This window comes from Neopsephotus bourkii, unplaced genomic scaffold (assembly GCF_033783945.1).
Source record: "Neopsephotus bourkii isolate Nb327-2 ecotype Australia unplaced genomic scaffold, CSIRO-AGI_Nbou_v1 NB_1388, whole genome shotgun sequence".
NCBI classification, from domain to species: Eukaryota; Metazoa; Chordata; class Aves; order Psittaciformes; family Psittacidae; genus Neopsephotus; species Neopsephotus bourkii.
In genome coordinates this window covers 2,019,076-2,042,471 of record NW_026901866.1, presented here as the reverse complement: position 1 = coordinate 2,042,471, position 23,396 = coordinate 2,019,076, and the positions used below count along the sequence as shown (strand labels likewise).

Here is a 23,396-nt window from a genome sequence, read left to right as displayed (position 1 = left end):
GTAGCTAGCCAATCACACTACAACGAATGAACCTCATATTCAGGATTCTTGCCTTTTTGCCACCTTCAAATTCCTCTTCAATTTTTCTCCTGTTTGGTCTTTGCTTACGATTGAGATCTTTCCCTCTGAAGAAACATCCTGGAGTGTGAGTGTGATTTCCCTCATCACATGTATTCTTTCCCTCATTGTTCTCTTCCTCATTGACTAGAGGCTTAGCTTCCAATTCCTCAGTCCACCAATGCAAACATGCCCCACTCCTTCCCATCTCCTGATTGCTGATCTTCTAACCTCTCCTTCTCCATCACTTTTTAAAAATCACTCTTCATGATACTATTTCCAGGCATGTATGCACGAGTCTTCCAAATCTTACTCTCTACCCACACTGCCTATCAATATGTCTTCAGCTCCCTTTACCTTCAGGAATACCACATGAACTATCGACACCTAAATCCTGGAATTCTCTTAGATCTTTCCATTTGACTTTTGCCTTGTAGACCACCCGCAACAATACTCAAAATCTCAGGGAACAGAACTCTAGATCTTCTGCAGTAGAGACAAGGTGAAAGATTTCTGTAAAAATGGTAGCAGCTACATTTTAAGAAAGTCTCTATAAAATATGACTGTCTTCATAACTCTGTATTAATATTTGACCAAAGCTTTAAGAATAACTAAATCTAGCTTCCACCAATCTTAGAGACTACTCCTGAATATGAAACTTCCTGAGAAAAGATACATAATGGAGCGCATGCTGGGTTGACAAAATGAAGGATTTCCAACAGACCTTCTCAAACAGCTGCGCCACTGCTGCAAGTTTTTCCCAAATGGAAGGTAAAAGTTCACCTCAAAGGCTGCCTGATGTACTTGATGGTATAGAAGATTCTCTTCTAAATTACAGAAGTTTCTGCTAAACTTGCAATAAGGAACAGTCTCATTAACAAACGGTCAGTAGATGGCACTATGGACCCTTTATAGTAAGATGAAATTCTGCATTTTGTAGCAATTATAACAGAAAAACTGTAAGGCTCCTGAAGAGTAGGTATTTGCATGACCTGAATCTGACTGACTGCCAGTTAAACAGTAATAAATTATTTGTTAATAAGTTCATGTTTCATTCATGCACTAGTAAGGCTGTCTATCCTAGGTGCTCTCTTTAAACTGAGAGACAAAGCTTTGTTCCACATTATAATAGGGCAGTGTTCCATCAAGCTCTCCAGATAAAGTGCACATACTGCACATAGTGCACAATATAACATATTGTACATTTGGTTAAAAAAGAAACAAGTAAAAAGAAAATAATTAAGAAATTGTTACACTAAATAAAGCTGCCAAAATGCATTTGCTTAATTCGTAAGTGAAACCAATAAAGCACTGTAATTAAAAAGGCAACATGTATTTGTTCAATTTGAGCTGCATGAAGTACCATTTAGGAGCAGTTGTTCTACTCTGGAGCTACAATTTCAAAACAATAATTAAAATTCTGCTTTGTTTGTTAGAGAAGATAATGCTGTATCTTATCTAAAATTATACCAATGACTAGCCACTACAAATAAGTCGAATTACTGATGCATGTAATGAGATCAGTTCTTTCACATCAACTTCTGTTTTACAGTAAGAAATTAATCTTATTAAATTCCAGTAAGCTGTATCTTTGCACATGTATCCCTTTCTGTATTGTCGCATAAACAAGGGTAATTACCACGCATCTTAAAAATTACTAGCAAGCTACATAGTTGTTAACAAGAGAGTGACTTTATGCCCCCACAACACATAGTAACTGAACCCTACAGAAGAGGCATATTTTGAATCCTTTGAGTACTCACTCAATACTCTTCTAAGACTAGGTTTCTACAAGTGAAAAAGTAAAAGGAAGAGAAATAATGCCCTACACTGATTTAACTGCCTGCTACTTAGCTATTGAATCCTACCACTCATTTGCAAGGATATAAGCCACCCCATAAAGTCAAAATATAGTCACAGTTTAATGATCTCAGCAAGTCTTAGTACTTTAAGCACAGCACTATGCTAATGAAGGTTGGAGTAAAGTGGCTCTGAGTACGTAACAGAAGTCTGCCTGGGTCTCAAAAGCACCATAAAGGAACATACATTAGATACAAACAAAAAAAAAATCCCAAAACATAGAACTATACTTAAGCCCAATTTCATTACAAAAATGGATATAGAACTACCAAAGTATTTAAGGACATTAAAATGGTAACATTTTACTTCTCCAAAACATTATCACACAATGCATACACACTTACAGATGAATACCAGAAATGTCAAACCATTTTGTAATTACTACTTCATTTCATTTAACCTTACACACTGACGTCCTGTTTCATACGTTTTTTCTGAGAAATCAGTCATCGTTGTCTGAGTGACTTCATTTCTGACTCCCTGTAATCTGGTATTTTACTGTGTGACTCTTTGACAGCATCAGGAAGTTAAAAACAAACACAGAAAGTGGGCAGAGGTGGAACACATGCAACACAGTTTTTTCCTCAAGAATTTTCAGACCTGAAATTCTCATAATTTCTTTTCATTAGTTACGATTCTTGACTCAGAGGAACAATGGCAAAAAAGTAGCCTTTTTAAACCTGAATTTTTCACTCAGTGCAACAACCAAGAAACTAACATACTGTCATTCCTGGATGATTTGCTGACAAGTCAGTACCTGTTTGCTTTCCTTGCTCAATCCATCATACTTTTGCAATTAGATCCCCTCTCAAACTACTGGGCATTTGTAGCGAAAAAAATAACAGACAGCTTCCTTGTTGCCTCCCACGCATTCACCAATCATCCCCAGACTTTCAGTTCCTGTTTTCAGCAATCTTCATGAGAATGGAACTTAAGCAAGGGTTTTCCTCTTGCAAAGTATGCAGTGTTGGCTTGTACTCACTAGCCACAAGAACTAAAGCAAACTGCATATTTCTGCTGTTCTGCTTCTGCTGTACATGTTTACAAGTTTCTTGCCCATCAGATGAATTCTGGAATTTTACAGGAAGTCTAACTATAAAGGCAGCTGCGTTTCAGGAGAAAGCAAGAATGAGATTTCACCAATGGCATTTATCTTCAAATTCTCCAAATGATGTCTTCACACTCCGGCTGTAATTAACTGCCTCTGATTTATTTCAGTAAATAGGCAATCTTCACAGCCTTATGGTTGTGTATCCTTATGGTATCTCTGTACGTTCAGAATACAGAGTTTATTATTGGCACAATAACCAAAATGCTTTCTTTTTACTTCAGAAAATTACTTACACCCAAGACACTTGGGTTTCTCACAAGTGTCTTGGGTATAAGTAATATTACTCCTTTGATATGCTCAATATTCTTTAAAGGAAGAGTACAAACACCCCAAAACCTTGCATACTTTTCCTCTGCCTTGAATCCAGAGTGACCTGCAAATTACCCGCATGATGTAACAACACAACTTTTAGTCTTACAGGGGTTGGAAACCTTGCCTTACTTTTGTTTTCGAGGACAGGGCTGAAAGAACAAATAGATCTTTCTGCCTCTTCAACAGAAAACACAGGATATGCCAATACGGCTTTCTGTATGAACTCAGGCTGTTTTCTGACGCACCTTTATACTGGACACTTCATGGACATACGTAGTCATCCTTGCCCAAAACATTAGTTTTTAGTATGAAACCAACTAATCAAAGTTATCTTTGTACTAGCCACTTACACTTAATTCATAATGAAAAATAGATTTAGACATACTTACTCTAGAATAACTAACTTAAAAATGCCTAGGTGAAGCCTCACTACACTTTGCTACAAAATTTTAAGTTTATTCTAGCAAAAACATTCCTTCCACTCAAAAATTAATGATTAAAAGCTACTTGTTTTGTCACCTAATTCAACTACTTTTGAAGAGCATGATAAAATTAAATATAAGAATTGAATCCTCTACTGAAGGTATAGGCACATGGCAGGATTATTTTACAAGTGTTTTTGCAGAATTAATTACTAATTTTGGTCAAACAAAATAACTAGAGCATGTAGGTTTGAAGGATATTAGCCTGCATGGACTGAGTGGAATTCAAATTCTTAAAGCACTAATGCTACAGAAAATGCACCTACTAAGACTAGACATTCTAGCACCTACCACATGAAAAAAATCCATATTTCAAAATGCAAAGCTAACTTTTGAAGGATTCCATTCTGACATAAAACAGTTTTCATCATGCAACACATACACAATAGTTGTAGAGAATCAGGAGAACAGTATTTTTCATTCTTTCAAGCTTAACACATAAGAGCAGGTAAAGGTACAGTAGTTAAGATATAAATGTTTGGAACATTCTTACTGAGTACACTGTTACTCTAACTCAGAAAAGGGAGACTGTCCAACTTGCACTTAGTGTGATTAAGATGTGAATCCAAACAATTTGAAAATGATACAACTTTTAATGAAAGCAGACACTAAAGGTTATAAGAAAATGCAGTGTAAAGATGACCAACCATAAAGACAGCTTACACAAAGTAACAGAGAATCTCCTAGTAAAGACAGTTTACGTAACATGATGGAATTCCTTTTAGTCTGTAAAGTTTTCCAGGTCAGATAAAAGCTGAACAATTTGTATACATACCTTTCTTGTTTTAATGCATATTCTAACATTTTTATTCTTCTCACTAAATCTTTCTTCAAATTTTCTTGACCCTTTCTTTCCCCTTGTAAAAACGCTATCCGAGCCTGAAAACACACACACAAAAAAGAAAAAAGGTAATGGATTGTATTCTATTGTTCTCAAAACAAAGCAAAGGGGGAGAGGGAAACAACAACAAAAATAATGTATTTTTATTAATTACTTCAATCATTAACAACAAATACTTCTATACTAGAGACCAAATATTACTTTCTGTTCATAAATGTTGGGAACTTTAACTTGAAATAAAGGTATTTAAGTTAGTGTAGCAGCTCTAAAAGAAGGCACAAACAGCAGTCATATGAAACATTTCAACAGATGCACATATTTTTGCCCTTATGGCAGTGTTCGTATAAATTCTATTACATGCTTTCTTCCAAAGCCCAAAGCCGTACTAAAACAGGTACACAGAATACTTTTAAGCAACTTAGTTTTTAATGACATTGTATTGAATAGATTAAGAAATGGTAACATGAATTCCAATACAGAATTCACAGAACCATTACAGAGGAAACAGCTATATTTTACAGATTCACATTTTACTTAACTATTGAAGATGGCTAAAGATTAGAACATCAAGCGACAATTTGCTTTAGTGTGCTGTTCTATATGAAGAAAAATGCCTTTTTCTATGTATTTTTCTTTTTAAGCATCAATCCTATTAACCACCAAACTTACAAAGAAGCAGTGAAGCTTTATACTTGACTGCTAACATAGTAGGCAACAACAAATTCAGTAGAACATACAAGCTATCAACTAGTACGAAAGAGATAGTGGAAAACTTGACAGTAGTTGAGAAATAAAAGTAGGAAGCCTCTGAAAAATAAGTAGTCTCTTCACTACAATTGAACGGACTTATATTCCACCTTTTGCCAAGTTCAAATCTTAGTGAAGACAAGGGAACTTGCAGATGTGAATTCAAAATTTAAACAACAATATTACTGGATTAGCCTTCATTACAGAAAACTACTAACTCATTTGTCCTCATTATGACTTTAAATGGACCAAAGTCATTGGGTAGATAATTTAAGAGAAGATTCAATTTAAATTCTTCTTGGAAGAGGAATTAAAAGGAAACAGAGTAGGGAGAGTAGAGACCACACTGATCTACAGAACTTAAGATCAACACCACAGTTTCATTATTAAAGGAGGCACAATTTTAAAAAATTAAAACAAACTAACCAACCCCACCAACAGAGCTATAATTGGCATCTGATCTATCATGAGGATTTTTTTAAAGGGAGTGGTTGTACATTTTCATTAGAGCCTGAAACATCTAAACAGGAGGACAGCATTCTTGCATTGCTCCCTTCTCAAGACTAAGTGGTATCAACACATAAACCTCCACACACCAGCCAATTTTAGTCCCTCTGCCATTTGTGCTCAATGGTAAACAAAATCGTGTTCTTTTACCCTGCATTAGCTAACTAATTATTTAATCAAAAATTAAAACCTTAGGGAGAACAACAGTTATGAGTATTTCAGTTAAAAGTGTGTCATGAATACACTCTCAACTAACCACTACCACTTGGTGAGAACGACTAATGCACCAAACAGCACACGGTACTACAGAAGGGGAAAAAAAATAAAAAAAGAAAAGACTTTGTAATGATTGCAGAGATATTTCAAGATCAAAGATAGAAACCAAGATCCAGAGTCTGCTATTTTAAACAATCAGCTCCCAGTGGAAGGGGGTGGAAGTTGAGCAAACCCAACAACTATGTTCAACTCCAATTCTGCTACTTAGATTCTAAAAAATACTATAAAACTGACTCTAATCCAATTGAAAGTTAACAGCCTTCTGCAGGAAACTATAATTACAACTCATCTGCACTTGTCTAGCATCTTGGCTCTAGTAAGGAAGGAAGTGACCAGACAATTTCATAAGCCCAACCTATCGCAATTTTCACTCATCAAAGATGAGGCAACAAAGAGTAAAAAACGTCCTTACACATAAACTAGTTATAGAAGTAGCTTTTCAAAAAAAGTAATATATTATATGCACATATGCAGAACACCATACTTCAAATATCTGGAAGCTACTGCATGTACACAGACTCTTTTTACAAAAATAAACCCAGAACTGAACACTGTGATAATTAGCATCTAAGGAAGGTTATGAAAGTTCTTGTGCTCTGTAACTAGAATTTGGTTCTCAACTCTTTCCAAAACGCAAGTATTTTGTACACAATTCTCTTCTCCCATTCTATTAGTCTTCTTTCATTGACCAGCACACTTTTGTAACTATTTGACAAATCTTAGTAGCCACTTGCAGCTGTTGGGCCTTCTTTCATCCTCCCTTTACTGACACCAGAGATGAAAGTAATATAGTTGTTATTCTGTGATACACAGAGGAAAGGATCTGCTTCTTAAGTGCACACAATCAAACTGTTTCCTTCTTCTGGAAATACTTCTGGAGTACATGGCTAAGCAGAATCAAGTCTCCCTATTTCTTAGCTATTGCTTAGCACTCAAATTTTTCAACCAGACAGGTTAATGAGCTGAGTAATCTAGAGAATATACTACAGAAATAATGTTATGAAAATAAACAAAATCCCAAAACCCACCCTACAAAAAAGCCCTCAAAGAAGCTTTTATATACAGCACTGTAACAATTTTCATAGGGTCTAAAACGTTGAACAGAAAGGTTGCCACACAAAAATGTCCTTTGCAATTGGGCTTTTGACATTTTTGTCAATATTGGCAGATGTCTTTTAGCATCACTTTCTGTAATTACTTATATACACACCTGACTCATTTTACGGATTCCCCCCAGTGTAACCATCACATGGCTAAAACTTAACAGAAGCTTTCTATTCAGAAGTTGAGCTTGATATTTACAAATACGGAAAATTAATTTAGACTTAGGAATACTTAGTCATCAAGACCCTCAATACGATACCAAGAATAAGATCACTGCAGATCTGCTGTATAAACTACATTAGTCAATTTGTTTCATGCAGCCATGAACTGAGAAATGAGGGGTGTCAAAACTGTCACTTGATGTACTGCATGACTATGAGCCTTAAGAATTAATATACGATTTCCCAACATTGAGTTCTCTGAAAAGCAGTGAATCTCAGGTTTGATAAAAAGAGATAATGTAAACAGATCCGTCTCCTTCATGGTTGTTGTACTAACACACAAAGAAAATTGCTTAAGAAATGCTTTCTACATAATACAGCTTTCTTAATCCTTAGATATTCCTTTCCTTTGAAATAACTCTCAGGAGAGCTAGATTTGAATGCTGATAATAGTGCTGACTGAAGATCAGCTAGCACTTAAATTGGAAACAAAATGCACAGAACAATCTGGTACTCACCTTTTCTCCCTCCTAGTTATGACAACAGACTGGAACAATGGAATTCTTTCCACTGTCTTATGCCAGTTTTTAAGTCCCCAGGTTTATACTAAGAAGAATCCTCATCATATTTCTGTTCTTTCTACTGTGCTGATTTAGCTGCTTCTGCTGCCACATATTAAGTCTAATGAGGAAATCATTCTATTTATTTTTTACTCAGTTCAGAATTACATCAGTTTCCTGACCCTAGTCTGTATAGCCACGGGAGTACTTAGCCTGGCACGAGGGATGCAAACAGGATACTGAAGTAACAGCTCCTTTCAATGACAATATGGTGTTAGATCAGCCTAAACTCAACATCATATCAAAACCTGCATGTCCAGGGTACGAGAGATGCAAAAACAAGAGTAAAGAGACTAAGAAAGTCAAATACAAGTTTTAACTCTTCTGAATTATAAATTCAATCAAAATGTATTTTTAAAAGTGTATTAGCAAGACCATTCCTTAAGGGGAAGAAAACATGTTATTTTACAGAATGCATATAAAACATTAGTTATGTAAACAAAAATATGTTCTCCCATGGCTTGAAAAAAAAAAATTCCAGCCGAATCTGGTTGTGTACAGATTCTGTTAAGTGTTCTTCTCCACAGAGAGGGCTATGCTTCTTCAAACAAGTTCAACCAGGAGCCTCTTTTTCAAGGCAGATTCCTTCCCTTCTACCAGACTGTCCATACTCGTATTTGTAATAGCTTCAGACCTCTGAGACCCACTAACTTTCTACAAAATTAAGTGCCACTTGCTAACTCTGAGCTCTCTACACCTTGGTACTCAGCTGTAAGCAAGAGTACTACCACATAAACTTGCCCAGTTTTCTTACGAAAGCGAATTCAGGAAGCTCTGAGAAGCACTTAGAGTGACAGATAACTTGTATTTGTGCAAGGATGCATGAAATAATGTCTGAAACTAGGCAAGACAGAATACAAGGATGAAAAGAATTACTGAACAGCCACTTGAATAGCATGGTTTCCTTGAAAAAGATTGTCTGAGGTTAAAAAACTACAGAATGCACATAGAAGGGGACAAAAAAAAATTCTAACATCGATTACACTGACACTCCACATCCCCAGCATACAATTACACTGCTTGATCAAAGAGTTATAGAAGATGTAAAGTAGTTTACTACAGAACTTCCATACAACCTTAAATTATTAAAAATACTGCATTGCACATACAAGTTCATAAATCAGAACTCAAAGAAAAAAAATGTTTTCTGGAAAGAAAATTTGGAATTCATCCCATTCTCTTCGAAGAAGCTTGAAAGGTCCTAAAATCCTAGGAATTATTGCTCTACATTTCATATTAAAACTGCATTTTATTGCCTCAACTTCATAGAAAAGCTTGACTTAAAGACAATCTTTACATTTATCAAATATATTTCTCTTAACCATTGAGGACAAATAAATAAAGTTATTACAGCATTTAGGGCAGGTAAAACTGCATATGTAACCTAAAGGTTATGTAGTAACTACATATAGGATTTCACAGTATTATTTTACTAATAAATCCTGATATGTGGTATTTGAAATACTCATCCAACACCTCAAACCTAGCAAAATGTGTCAAAGGGAAAAAGAGGTACAAAACCTGAATGGTAAAGCATGCAACACTTCAAGCATTCCAGGGCTTATTTTACAGTTGCTGAAACACTAACACTTTCCTGTACAATTCAAATAATCATTCTAATGTACTTACCACTACAAGAACACTTTCTTTTCATTTCAGTTATAAGCACTGTTAACTCTAGGACGCTAGTAATGTATTTCAGAAATACTCAACTATACATAAAGCAATGCCAGCTGCAATACAACGCTTGCGTTTTGCTTTTCTATAGCCCATTCAGGCTTCTAGAAGGAAGGAAGGAAAAGCCTACACTATTTTTGAAAAAAAATGCAATACACTGAAGCAGCCTGAAGCTACACATCCAGTGCGCACAGAAGTGTACACTTACCCTACTAGGGCATGTCACAAAACTAAAAACAACAGGAAGATTTTTTGTTTTATTAATGTTTTATTTCAGTCACAAGATTACTATCACACAAAAAGACTAACCCAATCTTCATTTACAGATGCTTCTTATGCTGAAGTAGAGTACTGTTTAGGAAGACTAAAAGATACTGGGGAAGTAAAAGATTTGACTCATTACAGTAATTTAAGAGTGGACACACCAGTGTTGCTAGTGGTGTTCTGGTTCCCATTCACAGAAGGGAAACTGAACCTAACAGAAGGCCTCACCTTCAGTTTCCAACAAACAGTCTGAAACTTAGTCTCATTCAGAATATCTAACCCATCACCCATGTAAAAGCACTACAAATTAGAAGAGTTTTTGTGTATCCTTACAGACCTCTCATGTCTCTACATTACCATTAATTCTTAAACTGTTAATTAAGGACTGAAAGAAGATACCTTGACTATTGTAAATAAATATACATAAATAAAAGTCAATCTTTATTTTGCAAATTCAAGTTTCAAGCACTATTCTCTCTGTAGTAGGCCCCGCAATGAGACAGGTGTTGCTGGTCATACCAGGATCACACGTTTCAAAGAAATATCACTTTTAAAGACCCTGCAGAACAAAAAAATAATCAAAAAACTTCAAATTTGAAACACCAGCTCTCATATGTTACCAGAGATCCTTTACTTCATAAAATACATCCAGGTTAAAAAATATTTCAACAAGTAGCAAATACTATTGTACATTCGAACAACATTTGCAAATAAAGATAATTTTCTGTAGAACCTTATGAACAGTCAATTAAGTATCAGGTCAGTGACTACTGCACTAAAGGCACCAATGGTATTAAGATTTTTCCTGAAGGTTCCCTTTCTTGTACATTTTTTCCATTTGAGCAGATGATCATTGACATGCCAAGTGCAAGGTCCTACACCTGGGTCAGAGTAATCCCAGCCACAGCCACGGGTTGGGCAAAGAAGAGATACAGAGCAGCCCTGAGGAGAAGGACTTGGGTGCGTTGGTCGATGTGAAAATGAACATGAGCTGGCTTCAGTGTGCGCTTGCAGCCCAGAAAGCCAACCGTATCCTGGGCTGCATCAAAAGGAGCAGGTCAAATGAGGTGATCCTGCCCCTTTATTCTGTTCTTGTGAGACCTCACTTGGAGTATTGTGTGCAGTTCTGGTGTCCTCAACATAAAAAGGACAAGGAACTGTTGGAAAAAGTCCAGAGGAGGGCCACGAGGATGATCAGGGACTGGAGCACCTCCCATATGAAGATAGGCTGAGAAAGTTGGGGCTGTTCAACCTGGAGAAGAGAAGGCTGCGTGGAGACCCCATAGCAGCCTTCCAGTATCTGAAGGGGGCCTATAGGGATGCTGGGGATGGACTCTTCATTAGGGACTGTAGTGATAGGACAAGGGGTAATGGGTTAAAACTTAAACAGGATAAGTTTAGATAGGATATAAGAAGGGAGTTATTTACAGTGAGGGTGGTGAGGCACTGGAATGGGTTGGCCAGGGAGGTTGTGAATGCTCCATCCCTGGCAGTGTTCAAGGTCCGGTTGGACAAAGCCTTGGGTGGCATGGTTTAGTGTGAGGTGTCCCTGTCCATGACAGGGGGGGTGGAACTATATGATCTTAAGGTCCTTTCCAACCGTAACTATTCTATGATACTACTTCTTGCTTCTCAACTGGAACTTTTTTGGAAGACTCATCTGATCACTTTTCAAAAGCAACTCCTAGTCACTAGAAAAGTGACATCCTTGAGCAATTGTTCCAGAAGAGCAGTAGACACAAGAAACCCAGCCAGCTCTAAGGAGTAATCTGACAGGTTAAATCACAACTGAAGGAATTTAGTCATCCAAAAGTCCCCTTCAGTCCTGCAACGGGTATGGCAAAGATGAGGCTTGCAAAACTCCCTCCTTACCTGAGTCTGTCCTCCCTCTTTACCACTACCACCATCATCATCCTCAGTCACTCATATTCAAGGGCCTAGTACTGTCAAGTTTCATCAGCTTCTTCATACAACTTACATGCTGCTTCTTCTCAAAGACTAACACATACACAGTCTAAGAACTGGAAACTAAGTAAAACTATTTTTTTGTGGGTAACAAGTGTAAGTGCCTTGAAAGTTCAAAATTCACTGACATTTATTGTACTTGAGTGTTCATTATGCAAGAGCAGGCTTCTGGAATTTTGTTTCAGTGAAAAACGTACAAAATACTGAGCACAGTTTATAAGTAAGTTTTTCTTTTCTGTTTCAGTCCCCGAGGGAAGCCTTCAAAAAGTAAGCTCCTGCCTAGGAATTTCTTAAAAGAACTGTCATCTTCCTGAAAGAAACTTCTGTTCTGTAACAATGGATGATTACATTAACTTCAGGAAAATTGAAGTTACTCTGGTCATTATCAGCAACATACTGCAAGAGAACTACTAAAATGCTCCACACCACAGTGTCAGGATATTAGCCACTGTCCTCGTAGGCCAGCTCTCTGCTGCCCCACACACTTGACAATCCCTGCAGGCATTTTATCATTATTAAACGATAATCCACTGGCGAACTTGCATTTTCCCTTGCACATCCCATGCAAATCATCAAGAACATCAGCAATCAGATCAAGATACAGCAAACTTTAGCTGAAAGCCATTGAACAATGGTAACTGTTTCTTCAATCATCTGACAGCTAACAGGAATGTTTGGAGCTACTAGATCACCTAACCAGACACAAACGCTTGTTTTGACCTCAGAGTTAGTCTACCTTCACCAATTTCAATAATTCTACAATCTTTCCATTCAAATATGAAATTGAATGCCATCACTCAGAACAATTAAATAGCCAAGTAAAACATAAGCAGCAAAAATATTTCTTACTGCTTATAAACGTTATTCTATGAAGAGTTTGGATAACATACTCCAACCACATTCTTTTAGCAGGTTGAATGATCTCTGAAACATATTTGAACACAAGCTCCCAAGACTCTGAGGCAGTCATGTTTCTAATAATAATTTAAGAAAGCTCTGCAAAAAAATGTAAATTAAACTAAGTTCTCTTTACAGTCAGAAATCCTTCCTCAAGAAGTTATGTACTTCCTGAAGATAAGTCACATGAAATAAAACTAAGAATCCTACATCTGTTCTCTTAACTGATCTGCTATGGGACTTTAATACATTTTACAATTGTTCTTCCAATAAATAAGACTATTAATATTCACATGCTTTTCACATAGGCATTACTACGTGTTAAGTAGTTCTGCTTATCAACAAATGGGCGCTTTCGATGGGACTACAGAAAACTGCAAGAACTTGAGCTATGCAGTTTAACCCACCATTACATTTTGATATTGACCAAACTATTTAATACAAAACATATCTTACATTCATCTCCAGTTACTGTTTCATTAATCAAACCCCCAGCAGATCTCTCCCACAATATTCACAACAGCACAAACATCAAAGTTAGCTTTTGTTATTGTCCAAAATGTATTGCTGCTGAAAGCTTCTCAAACACATTACTAAATGAAACAAGGAGTATAAAAATAAACTCCACCCCTTAAAAAAACCAAAACAAAACCCAACAGCAAAACCAACACCAAACCCCAACCAAAACAATCCTAAAACACACAAAAAACCCAACCAACATCAATACCCAAAACAAAACAAAACTTCCCAAATTTATTTATTATTTAACACAGCAGAGCTTAGAGAGCATCTACCCAAACAAACCAGTTTCCTTAACATGTCTTTCGCAGGCATAGTACTTTTGCTGTTTCAATTGTTTTTATGAAGTCACACCATCTTTCACAAAATATTGGGAGTAGAGGACATAATAAACATCCTGTGTTTTTTCAAAGTCAATGCTACATTCTTTTTGCCACATACAGCAACCAAATTTATTATTTTTTTTCTACAGAGGAAAATAAATTGTTATTAGACTACCATTTGTAAGAAAATATTGAGGGTTTGCATTTTTAAAATCAATTAAGTCAAACTATTTTCCAGATGTTTGTGCTGGAAAAACCCACAACACAATTGCAACACCAATGTCAAAAGCTGAACTCTTGCCAAAAATATCAGCTATCAACTGTAAGTGCTCCTTCTCCTCAATTAACAAGACTGTTTATGATATTTCCTATGCAAGCTTTCTATTTTGGAACATTTTGTATGTTATTCCAGTATGAAATATGGGAAGCTAAGTTTGTGAGCATTATCTTTTCTTTGGACTAACTAATGAAAACAGCCACAGACAAGCTTGTGGACAAGCCAGAGTCCAACCATTGAGTTCAATAAGCAATCGCAAAACACATGGTAACCACAGATTAGATTGTGCTTTAACCGCTCGAAAAATACTCTTGACCATCACAGCTATGGCATGACAGTACAAGTATTTTGAAGACATTTAGCATCATCATAAATGTCAGTTTATTCATGAAGTGTTCCATGCAAATAAAGCAATGCTTAAATAATCCCTAAAAAAAAAAAAAGCACTCAACTTTGAAATCTCTGAAGTACTTTTCTAACAAGATCCAAACATGTATTTACCTATACCACAATAATCAGAGATTCAAAATTGTTGAACTTACTTGTATCTTCTTTATATATCACTGAAATTAATGGCTCTAACTAACAGCACAAACTGATTGCAAAACTCCAACTAATGTGCAGTGCAACCAGAGCGATTTTAAGAGAATTTCTTAAAGAAAGGTCAGGATAATTTTGCAATTGGGAGTCTTAGAAATCACACTGCAAGTGTTCTTGTACCTTTTCTTCTACCTTTCAAGAACAGCTTCCAGCCCTGGACAGGCATATTCCACAACCCACCAAGTTACTAATGTACTTTGATACTGGTTATTAGTAATCTATTAGCTCTCTATTTTAGTGAATAAACAAAAAGGTCATTGCCTTTCTTAGCAAAAACTAGCTATGCTTAGTACATTTCAACTATTACAGTACAGGTAGCGCTGGCTTCCTTTTCATTTAGGACAACCATTCAGTAATGTGAATACGCAAGATTCATCTACAGAACTCTCATGATCAAATTCCTGCATACTGCTGCAGTTTTCTCCATAAGTGGATTAGAGAACACAAAACCAAAGGAGTGATACTGAAAACAAGCAGACTGCATTTGTGCAGCTCTATGTACTTATATATACGCACACAGACATTTTACCAGAATTTAATTTGGAGAAGACACTTTTGCTATCCAAACTAGTCAATATATAGCACTTTTTATTTTCAATCATATCATTAAAAGATTCATGTATGACCCAAAATCAAGGTGCTGGAAACTTAGTTTTACAGAAAAGCAGTGCAGTCAACTAAATACATCTATAAGTTCTCCATCCCCTAGACTTGTTAGTATTCTAGCTTCTCCAACAGGGCAACTGGAGCGGAGGAACCTACAACAGCATGTTTTTAAACTAACAATGATGCAAATAAAACTGATTTAAAGACATGGCAGGGGCCTTGGAACTAAATCATCTTAAGCTCCTTTCCAACCCTAAATATTTTATGATTCTGTAAGAAGATCCATTAAAGCTGTATAACATTAAGACAGACATATTTCATTGTTACCTTTGTACTGAATCAAATGTTTGACAAGACTTAAAACAAACAAAAACCCAAAACCAACAAGCACAAAAAAATCCCAAGTTCCACCATGCCCCCAAGAAACAGAGAAATTCCCCAGTTCTCTCAATAGCTTATTCCAAGGGTCCAGTTCTTTAATTATGATGCCTTAAGCATGGAAAGAATGTACAAACTTAATAGCAGCAGATGAGACTACATGGCTTATTTGGAACCCACTTATGTTTCTTCTGTCTTCACAAAGAAAGGATTCAAATTTTCATTGTACAAAAATTATTTCAGTATATTTTGGCTGTTCTAAAATACATATGTAAAAAAAACCCAAACCCCCAAAACCACCACACAGTTACCCATGTATCTGTCACTATCTGCACTCCCTCACTGGAGTAACTGTCTTTTTTTTAAGATGAAGTGCCCATTTGCTGTGTCATATCCCTCAAACTAAATGATTTGCTACTTAAAAATCATCTGAATATGCCTTAATACACCTAATAAAGCTACCTCTCAGACTTTTTTTTATTAGCCATCAAGAGTGAACTCTAAATGCATCACTGTTCAAAATGTTATTTCCAGCCCTCAAATTGTTCTTACGCCATATTTTCAGCATTTTCAAAATTACTACTGAGAACAGGACATTACATTGCAATGTTGACCCTGCCAGTTCTGCACAGATCACAAGACAAAAATCACTTCCCAATTTCTGTATTTAGAACTCCCACAGATCATTCAGGGGTTTTCTGAATTTCTTTTAGCAGGAAACTTGCAGCAGTCCTGGAGGAAAGTAACTCAGCACGTTTATTTCACCACCCATCTTTGGATGCAGTTCCTCATCCTTTCACTATCATGTATATTTTCGACATTTCTCCTAAATGCATGAACCTTGCAAGTAACATCTTAAAAAAAACAACAAAACAAAACAAAAATAGTTATACACCTAGGCCCATTTCCATCTTAAAAGATTCACACACAGCCTTTTAAACTGGTGGGCATCTTCTGGAGCACATCTAAGCTCATTAAAAAAAAAGTTTTCTTTCTAATAAGGTCACCACTAGAACCAGTAGACTAATTATAAACTGATGGCGACACCAAAACGACAGTATTTGAATTTGATAAGATTAAAAATGTCTTTACTGTCAGCATTACTCTATGGTACCTTATTCCATTAAGATGTTATGCAACTAATGATTAAATGCTACCATCAACACTTCATTCGACAATGCAAAATAGAAATAAGAACGTGGGGCTCATTGTCTTTATTATTTCTAGTAGCTTTAGTACAAAAGAACAGAAATCAGAGTGAAGTTGTGCTTTGCAGCATGGCAGGTCCTTACTATAGAGTGGACAGAGGAGGAAAAATAGCAGCGTGGCAAACATCCTCAAGAACGTACATTTCCTTTCCAAAACCAGGAACATCTATTTATTATTTAGAAATATAGAAAGGGAAAGTATAATCTGCAGCAGACCAAACAAGTAGCCTGAAATGACCTAGACTGTTGTAGAGACACGCATCAATGTTCATCAGCTGCAGCTCAGTAACACCCATTCTCAATGGTCACATGCTCAAAAAAGCAGTAACTACTGAAGTATTAGAACTAGAATATAAGAAGCCACCTACATATGTATGTTAAAGAATACAGTATTACAGAGCTGAAGGAGCTTTGTATCATTAAGGCAATCCTGGCAAAACCAAAAGTGAATACAATCAAGTTCATGGAAATAAATGTTATGAAAAAGAAGAGTAAGACAGTTAAAGTACAAGTGTATATCAGTGTTTTTAATGGAGGCATCACAGAAAGTTGATGTGGAAGAGGTATTTTGCACTTCCTAAATGTTAATCTAGCCTCCTGACACACAGTAGTGACAGCACTCCTAATTTATACCACTTTTGATTATCAAGAGTTTACACAGCCAGTAGTCCTGCCTTCTACCAGCCTAACTGCATTCATCTTGCTAAAGCTATGAAACTGAATAGGTCTTGTAAAACTTTTGAACATGTTTACATGTTCTTCTTGAACACTTGAGAGAGTTCCCTTTGTCCCCTCAGGATATTCTCTTTCCTCAGGTTCTCAAAGTGTATCCCACGATTCTGTTACTGTAACCCAGGGTCTGGGAGTTAAAACCACTCACCCTCGGAAAAAACAAACAACTTCAGTTTGGTAACCCTTGAATCTCCAAGGGTATTAGCACGTTAAACTAATCTGATTTGTTACCACTTCTCACTGCCTACTTTGCTTAATACTGTGATATCTGAAATACAAGCAAATCTACTTAAGCTGTTTGCTGGTCAACCTAGCATCAAGCAAAATTCATAGCATTTACCTGGAACATTTTTGGATAAATATTATTACAGTTTAAAGGCTAGAATCAAGCATTTCTCAGCTGCTTCTAGGGGTCACTGGTATAAAGCCAAGGGTTTTTTGTTGGGTTGTGGTTTTTTTTGTGGTTTTGCTGTTGTCTGTGTTTTCTGTTTGCTTGTTTTGGGTGATATTATCCACATCTTCCTCCCTCCCCCCCCCCCCCGAAGGACTATTATAGGATCACCCACCTCGAATTTGGTAGCCCTTAAGGCATGACCATGTCTGAGTGAAGAGAAACCAAGGTGAGCAAATGGAAGAACCATTACAGCAAGTGGCCCATTTTTTGGTTTGGTGTTTTGTTTTTTTTTGTCTAAGAATCGAAGAACTTCAGGAATCTGGAATTTCTGAAGTTTGTTCCCTATTTCAGGATCATTTCAACCAGCAGAGAAGCAGTTTTTCAGAATGTTACTGCCAACATACACACGATTTTTCAGCACAAATACGTCTATCTATACTTGCACAACACCTTCAAAAAGGCTAGGAATGCACTCCATCATCCAGTAACATGAAGTGGAATTTACTCTGAACCCAGAAAAATGTTTTTACCCTTAACTACTAACAGCAAGTTACCTCAAATCAGCCATTTTTATAAAGGTCCTATAGTGGCCTGCTTGAATTCAGGCCATACATTCAGGACTGGTCCTGAAGAATAATACCTGTTGGAGTTCCACACATGAAGGCAAAGAGATCATTAAACTCAACATCCTGCTGAGCCAGTGCTTAAGATAAGAACAGTCTGTGTTAGGAAAGAACAGTCAGATATGCAAACAGAGCTCTTGCGGGTCATACATTTGTCCTGGAGATCCCTGAAATCAGTGGAGTATCCGACTTCCCCAGCAATTTTCCTCACCAGGAAACAGAGATCATCATCACCTTCTCCCAAATGAAGAAAGGATAAATAACACCCACCACTATCTCAAAAGCTACTTTAGGAACAATATTCCAGAAAATTACTCAATTACTATACTGATCAGTATCTTCCCACACATAAACCTCATCACTATCCAAGTACTTCCTGTTCAGTTTCTACATGGATCTTTATGTAATGCAATGCCCTGCATTCTTTTATTCTCTGAGTTAAATACTGCAATAAAATTATTGCAAAATATTAAAGATCTATATCAACCGTTCAAAAAATAAAATTTGAAGATTGGGGTATAAACAGGAAAGTCAAAATACTGGGGATTTTTTTAATAATTAACACTCTAGCCCTTCAGAGCCACAAACAGTATCTCAATTTTACAGTGAAAGTATTAATAATGTACCTACCCTCTTTTTGCGGGGGGAAAAAAAAAAAAAGTCTCCTTATTTCTATTTACCTTGAATTATGTCAAAAAATCTATTTACTTCAAATTTGTGTGCACATCTTTCAGGGTAAGCTCTGCTATATAGCAGCCGCCTTTTAATTTACATTCAGATCTTCTCTATATAGGTTATTCACCCAACAACTCTGCACATTTTCAGTTTGGAAGCTGATGAGGAAAGGCAGGATTTACCCATACACACACAGAAGAACAGACTTTCAACCTTCAATTACCTGGCACCTAAAGTTCTATCAGAGGCTATCTACCTCTAACACAGTTGACTAAACACATCATAGAAAGCCACAGTAAGGATATGCTTGCTTATGTCTAATTGCCCTCTATCCAAAATACACAGAAATCAATTCAGTGCTTTAAACTGCAAAACTACAGAAGTATGTAGCTGTTTTCAACATTAGCTTAGAAAAATGAATGAACAAAAAAGCTTCTGGTTTTAATTTCTATACCTATGCTACTTTATACTGAGAAGTTTTGTTATAGAAAAAATGTATTAAGCACTCATGTACTTTATTATTTGAACAAACATTATTTATCTGTACAAAGAGGTACTTCTGCACCCCTGCTATAGCAAGCACCCTAACAGCCTGCACTAATAGAAATTAAGCCATTTCAGACATACATACTACCCACACTCCTGAAGTATCACAAATAAGAACAACGATCAACTTTTTACTACCTACTTCATTTTACTTTAAGTATCCTCTGTTTTGTTTTGGTTTTTGTAAGGGCTGCTTTAGCAGTTAGTTAATACATACTGTCATACACCTGGAAGACCCAATGAAATAGCAGTTTATCAATTATGCGTATTTTCCAACTTCAACCATCTAGAATGCAATCAATGAACAATGCATGTGGTTAAAATACACTGCGTATTTCACAACTGCAGCATCTGCATTTCCTGCTTGTAACCTTTGCATGTTCTATCACAATTAATGCCCCTGATACCAATCAGGGTTTGTTATTTAGGCAAAACAGTATCAAAACAGCACTGAGTGTGTTTTCAAACGATCAAACCAAAGCATTTCAAAGCTACCTCACTGGTCATTACAATGTAGGAATGGCTATGTCTGGCCAGACCAACAGACTACCAACCTCAGTATGTCACTTCTATACCACAGGCAAAGAGGCAGCTCCATGGAAATAACACAAACTCAGAAGAATAAACCTCAGAAAATATTCCAAATTTAAAAAAAAAAAAAAACACTTGTAAATCAAGTGTCCTGAGCCACAGTATCTCTGACTTTAGACACCCTCAGGCATTTTTCTTCACTGAACTCATCCAAACACTTTTTGACTCAGGAACATTTTAGCATCTATAATAGCCCCCTCCACAAAATTCCACTAATTCCCAAAAGCCACTGTTTTGTTGTTTTTTTTTTTTTAATACTTAATTTCACTTCATGCTTTGCAGCTGCTCACTGAGACACACCAATTCTTTCCTTAAACTAGTGACCATTCTACAACCATCATAACCAATTTCACTTCCACTCCAGCATCAAAACAAATAATCTGTTTGCCAAAAGCAGGGTGAAGTCTGTGCTACCAAAAGAATTAACTGTTCCTCCAACTTTTAAGAAACATAACCAGCGTTATCCCTCCTGCAAAGTAAACCAAGCTACATATAGCCAAATACATCAACAAATGATTCTTTCTACACTTTGTAAATGATGAAGCTTTGAAAAATGCTGGAATACTGCATAAGTGTATCTGCACTGAACATGGTCTCATCTAGCTCATGTTATTAACATATTTCATGTCTACATATTTACAGTTACATGTAAAGTACCTAATTTAGATAATCACCTCAAATCTGTAAGATTACCAGGACGATATACTTCTCCATTTAAGAATATCCCATTGGGATGTAATTCTGCAATACTTAAGAGGTTCCCAAAGTTCATAAAATTACTTTAATGAGCTGTTCTCCACCCCAAAAAGAATAATAATTAGGAAAAAAAGGCATGCAAGTAGTTTAGTTTTTTTTAACACTTATATAAAGAACATAAAATGTTAAGTAACAAAATGTTCCCATAATGTCACTGAATAGTTGGAATAAAGAGCATTTGGAAATTAGATAAATAAGGAACATCGGTTGCATGTCACTAAAGCCATCATTTTATATGATCACTGAATCACAGAATAGGTAGGGCTGGAAAGGACCTTATGATCATGTATTTACCACTTTTTATGCTGTTTATGCTGAAATTTAATATATTTTTGTTTGAGTATTTGTTTCTTAATTATTCCTCCTATTCATTAAAACATTTGGAAGTAGCATCTACTGTTAATTCTCTCTCAGCACATTCTTGTGTGATTTTGAAGTATCTTAAGAGTACTCAATGACATCTTAATCTGGTTCAGAAAACGTGAGTGAACTGCACAACTGAGACCTTTACTCTAGCCTAGCATCATTAGCCTGCAAGCCCCATAAGCAAGTGGAATTCTATTCATTTCCGCCTCAAAAAAAAAAGTTGTCTGATATTCCTTTATGATACAACTTTATCTTCCTTCTCTGAGTTTCTGTAGTGCATCTCCAGCGTTCTCCCACCCACGTTTCTTTTTCTTTTAGTAGACTACAGAGCGACTTACCTGCTAAAGGAAACAATTCTTTCTAACAAATGCATATCATCCAGCAACATGGGCTTGCTGTAACTCCTCTAAAATGCCTAAGAGTCTTAGAAATCTAACTGAATTTATCTCAGTATAACAGCTACCGACACAAAGGTCTTACATTGACAGATCAAAGCTACAGTTAAAATTACACAATACTGTTAGAGTGAAAATCATTCTTTTAGCTCGCAGAATAGGGAACACATCCAGATCCAGAAGTTCAAGCGATCAACACACTGTGCAAGGCCAGACTATTTCCTTTCAACACAGCAGTGAGTAAATGCTGAAAAAAGTTACTGTGGCAGCTAGTATTACAAGTGAAAGATAAAAAAGTGTACTACAGTTCAAGTACTGCTCTTCTAATATTTGACAATTTTATGCTTCATACTGATTTGCAGACAGATTTGGCAAATAGTTATGTTGCACCACTTGTGCACACAGAAAGGACAGCCATACACCTCAACTGTTGGAAAAGAGTGTGTAAAATGATTAACAGTTAAGATTCAAAGTCTGATGTGACAGTCTACTAGTAGTCTACTAGTGCTTCTTCAGATCCAAAGGGTTGAGACCGTTTGTCAATTTGGCTGTAGTATAAACCCCAAGATAATTCAGTAACATGTACTTTATTTATAAAAATGTGTCCCATAGACAGGGAGAACAACAGAATAAGAAGTTCATCACAAGCTCCAGGAAAGAATAAACTGCTACTGGAGATCACCTCCCCTTGCACCATCACCCCATACACAAAGAGCACTCTTAGTAGGACTGAGCAACTCTTCCAGTCACTTGAACTAGACTGGGGAAAAAAAGGGGGGAGAGGGGAGGCATGAAGGGAATTAGGATTCCCATTAATTTCATCATTAATTTCATTTTCAGGATAGGTAAGTAGAATCACACATATTGTTAAGTCATTTGGGGTTCCACATACTTTCTATAAAACTCTGTTTGCAAAGTTATCAAGTCTACCTAGAAAAAAACCTGTAATTGCCAGCACTGAGAAACAACGTTTAGAGTTTGCTGTCATATAAAAGAAAGAAGAAATTACCTGCATGAGAAGAGCTGCACCTAAAAGAAACCAACTCCTACACTTCCGTATTAATTAGCTATCATGCTACAGAATTTGCATTTTTTTCCCTTTCAACCAAGGAGGCCTCATATAATGACAAAACTTACACTTGTACATAGTAACTTGTACATAGTCAGCAGTTTCAACAAACAAACCATTATTTGGGGTCCAAACTATTAATGCTTTATAAGTCAAAAAATATACCGGGACTTTTCAACTCAAGTTGTAGAACAAATAAAAACACACAACAAACAATCAGAAAAACCACAAAAAACAACCAGCCAATCAAATCCAGCCATCGGCCTGGTAAGTATCTCTTCCAAAAATACTCTTAACGCATTCCTGTATAAGTCTTCACCACTGCACAGGCTGACATTTAAAAATCCAAATGTAATACTCCCCCCCTTTCTTATCCTGGGCTTCCAAAGTTATAAAACCCACCAACCTCATGCATACGTACTGTGCAGTGATTATGTTGTCATGACCTGATGCACAC

The 23,396-nt window shown here is 36.4% G+C and overlaps 1 protein-coding gene across 8 annotated transcripts in view; it reads right to left on the bottom strand.

Moving 5' to 3' along the window:
- The window catches only part of STRN3 (striatin 3), a 61,937-nt gene that overhangs the window by 36,206 nt on the left and 2,335 nt on the right, over positions 1–23,396 (bottom strand). For all 8 annotated transcript variants that reach the window (XM_061367642.1, XM_061367645.1, XM_061367647.1 and 5 more), the window contains exon 2: positions 4,598–4,701. In XM_061367642.1, the coding sequence (XP_061223626.1) occupies positions 4,598–4,701 (104 nt within the window). The remainder of the gene's footprint in view (positions 1–4,597; positions 4,702–23,396) is intronic.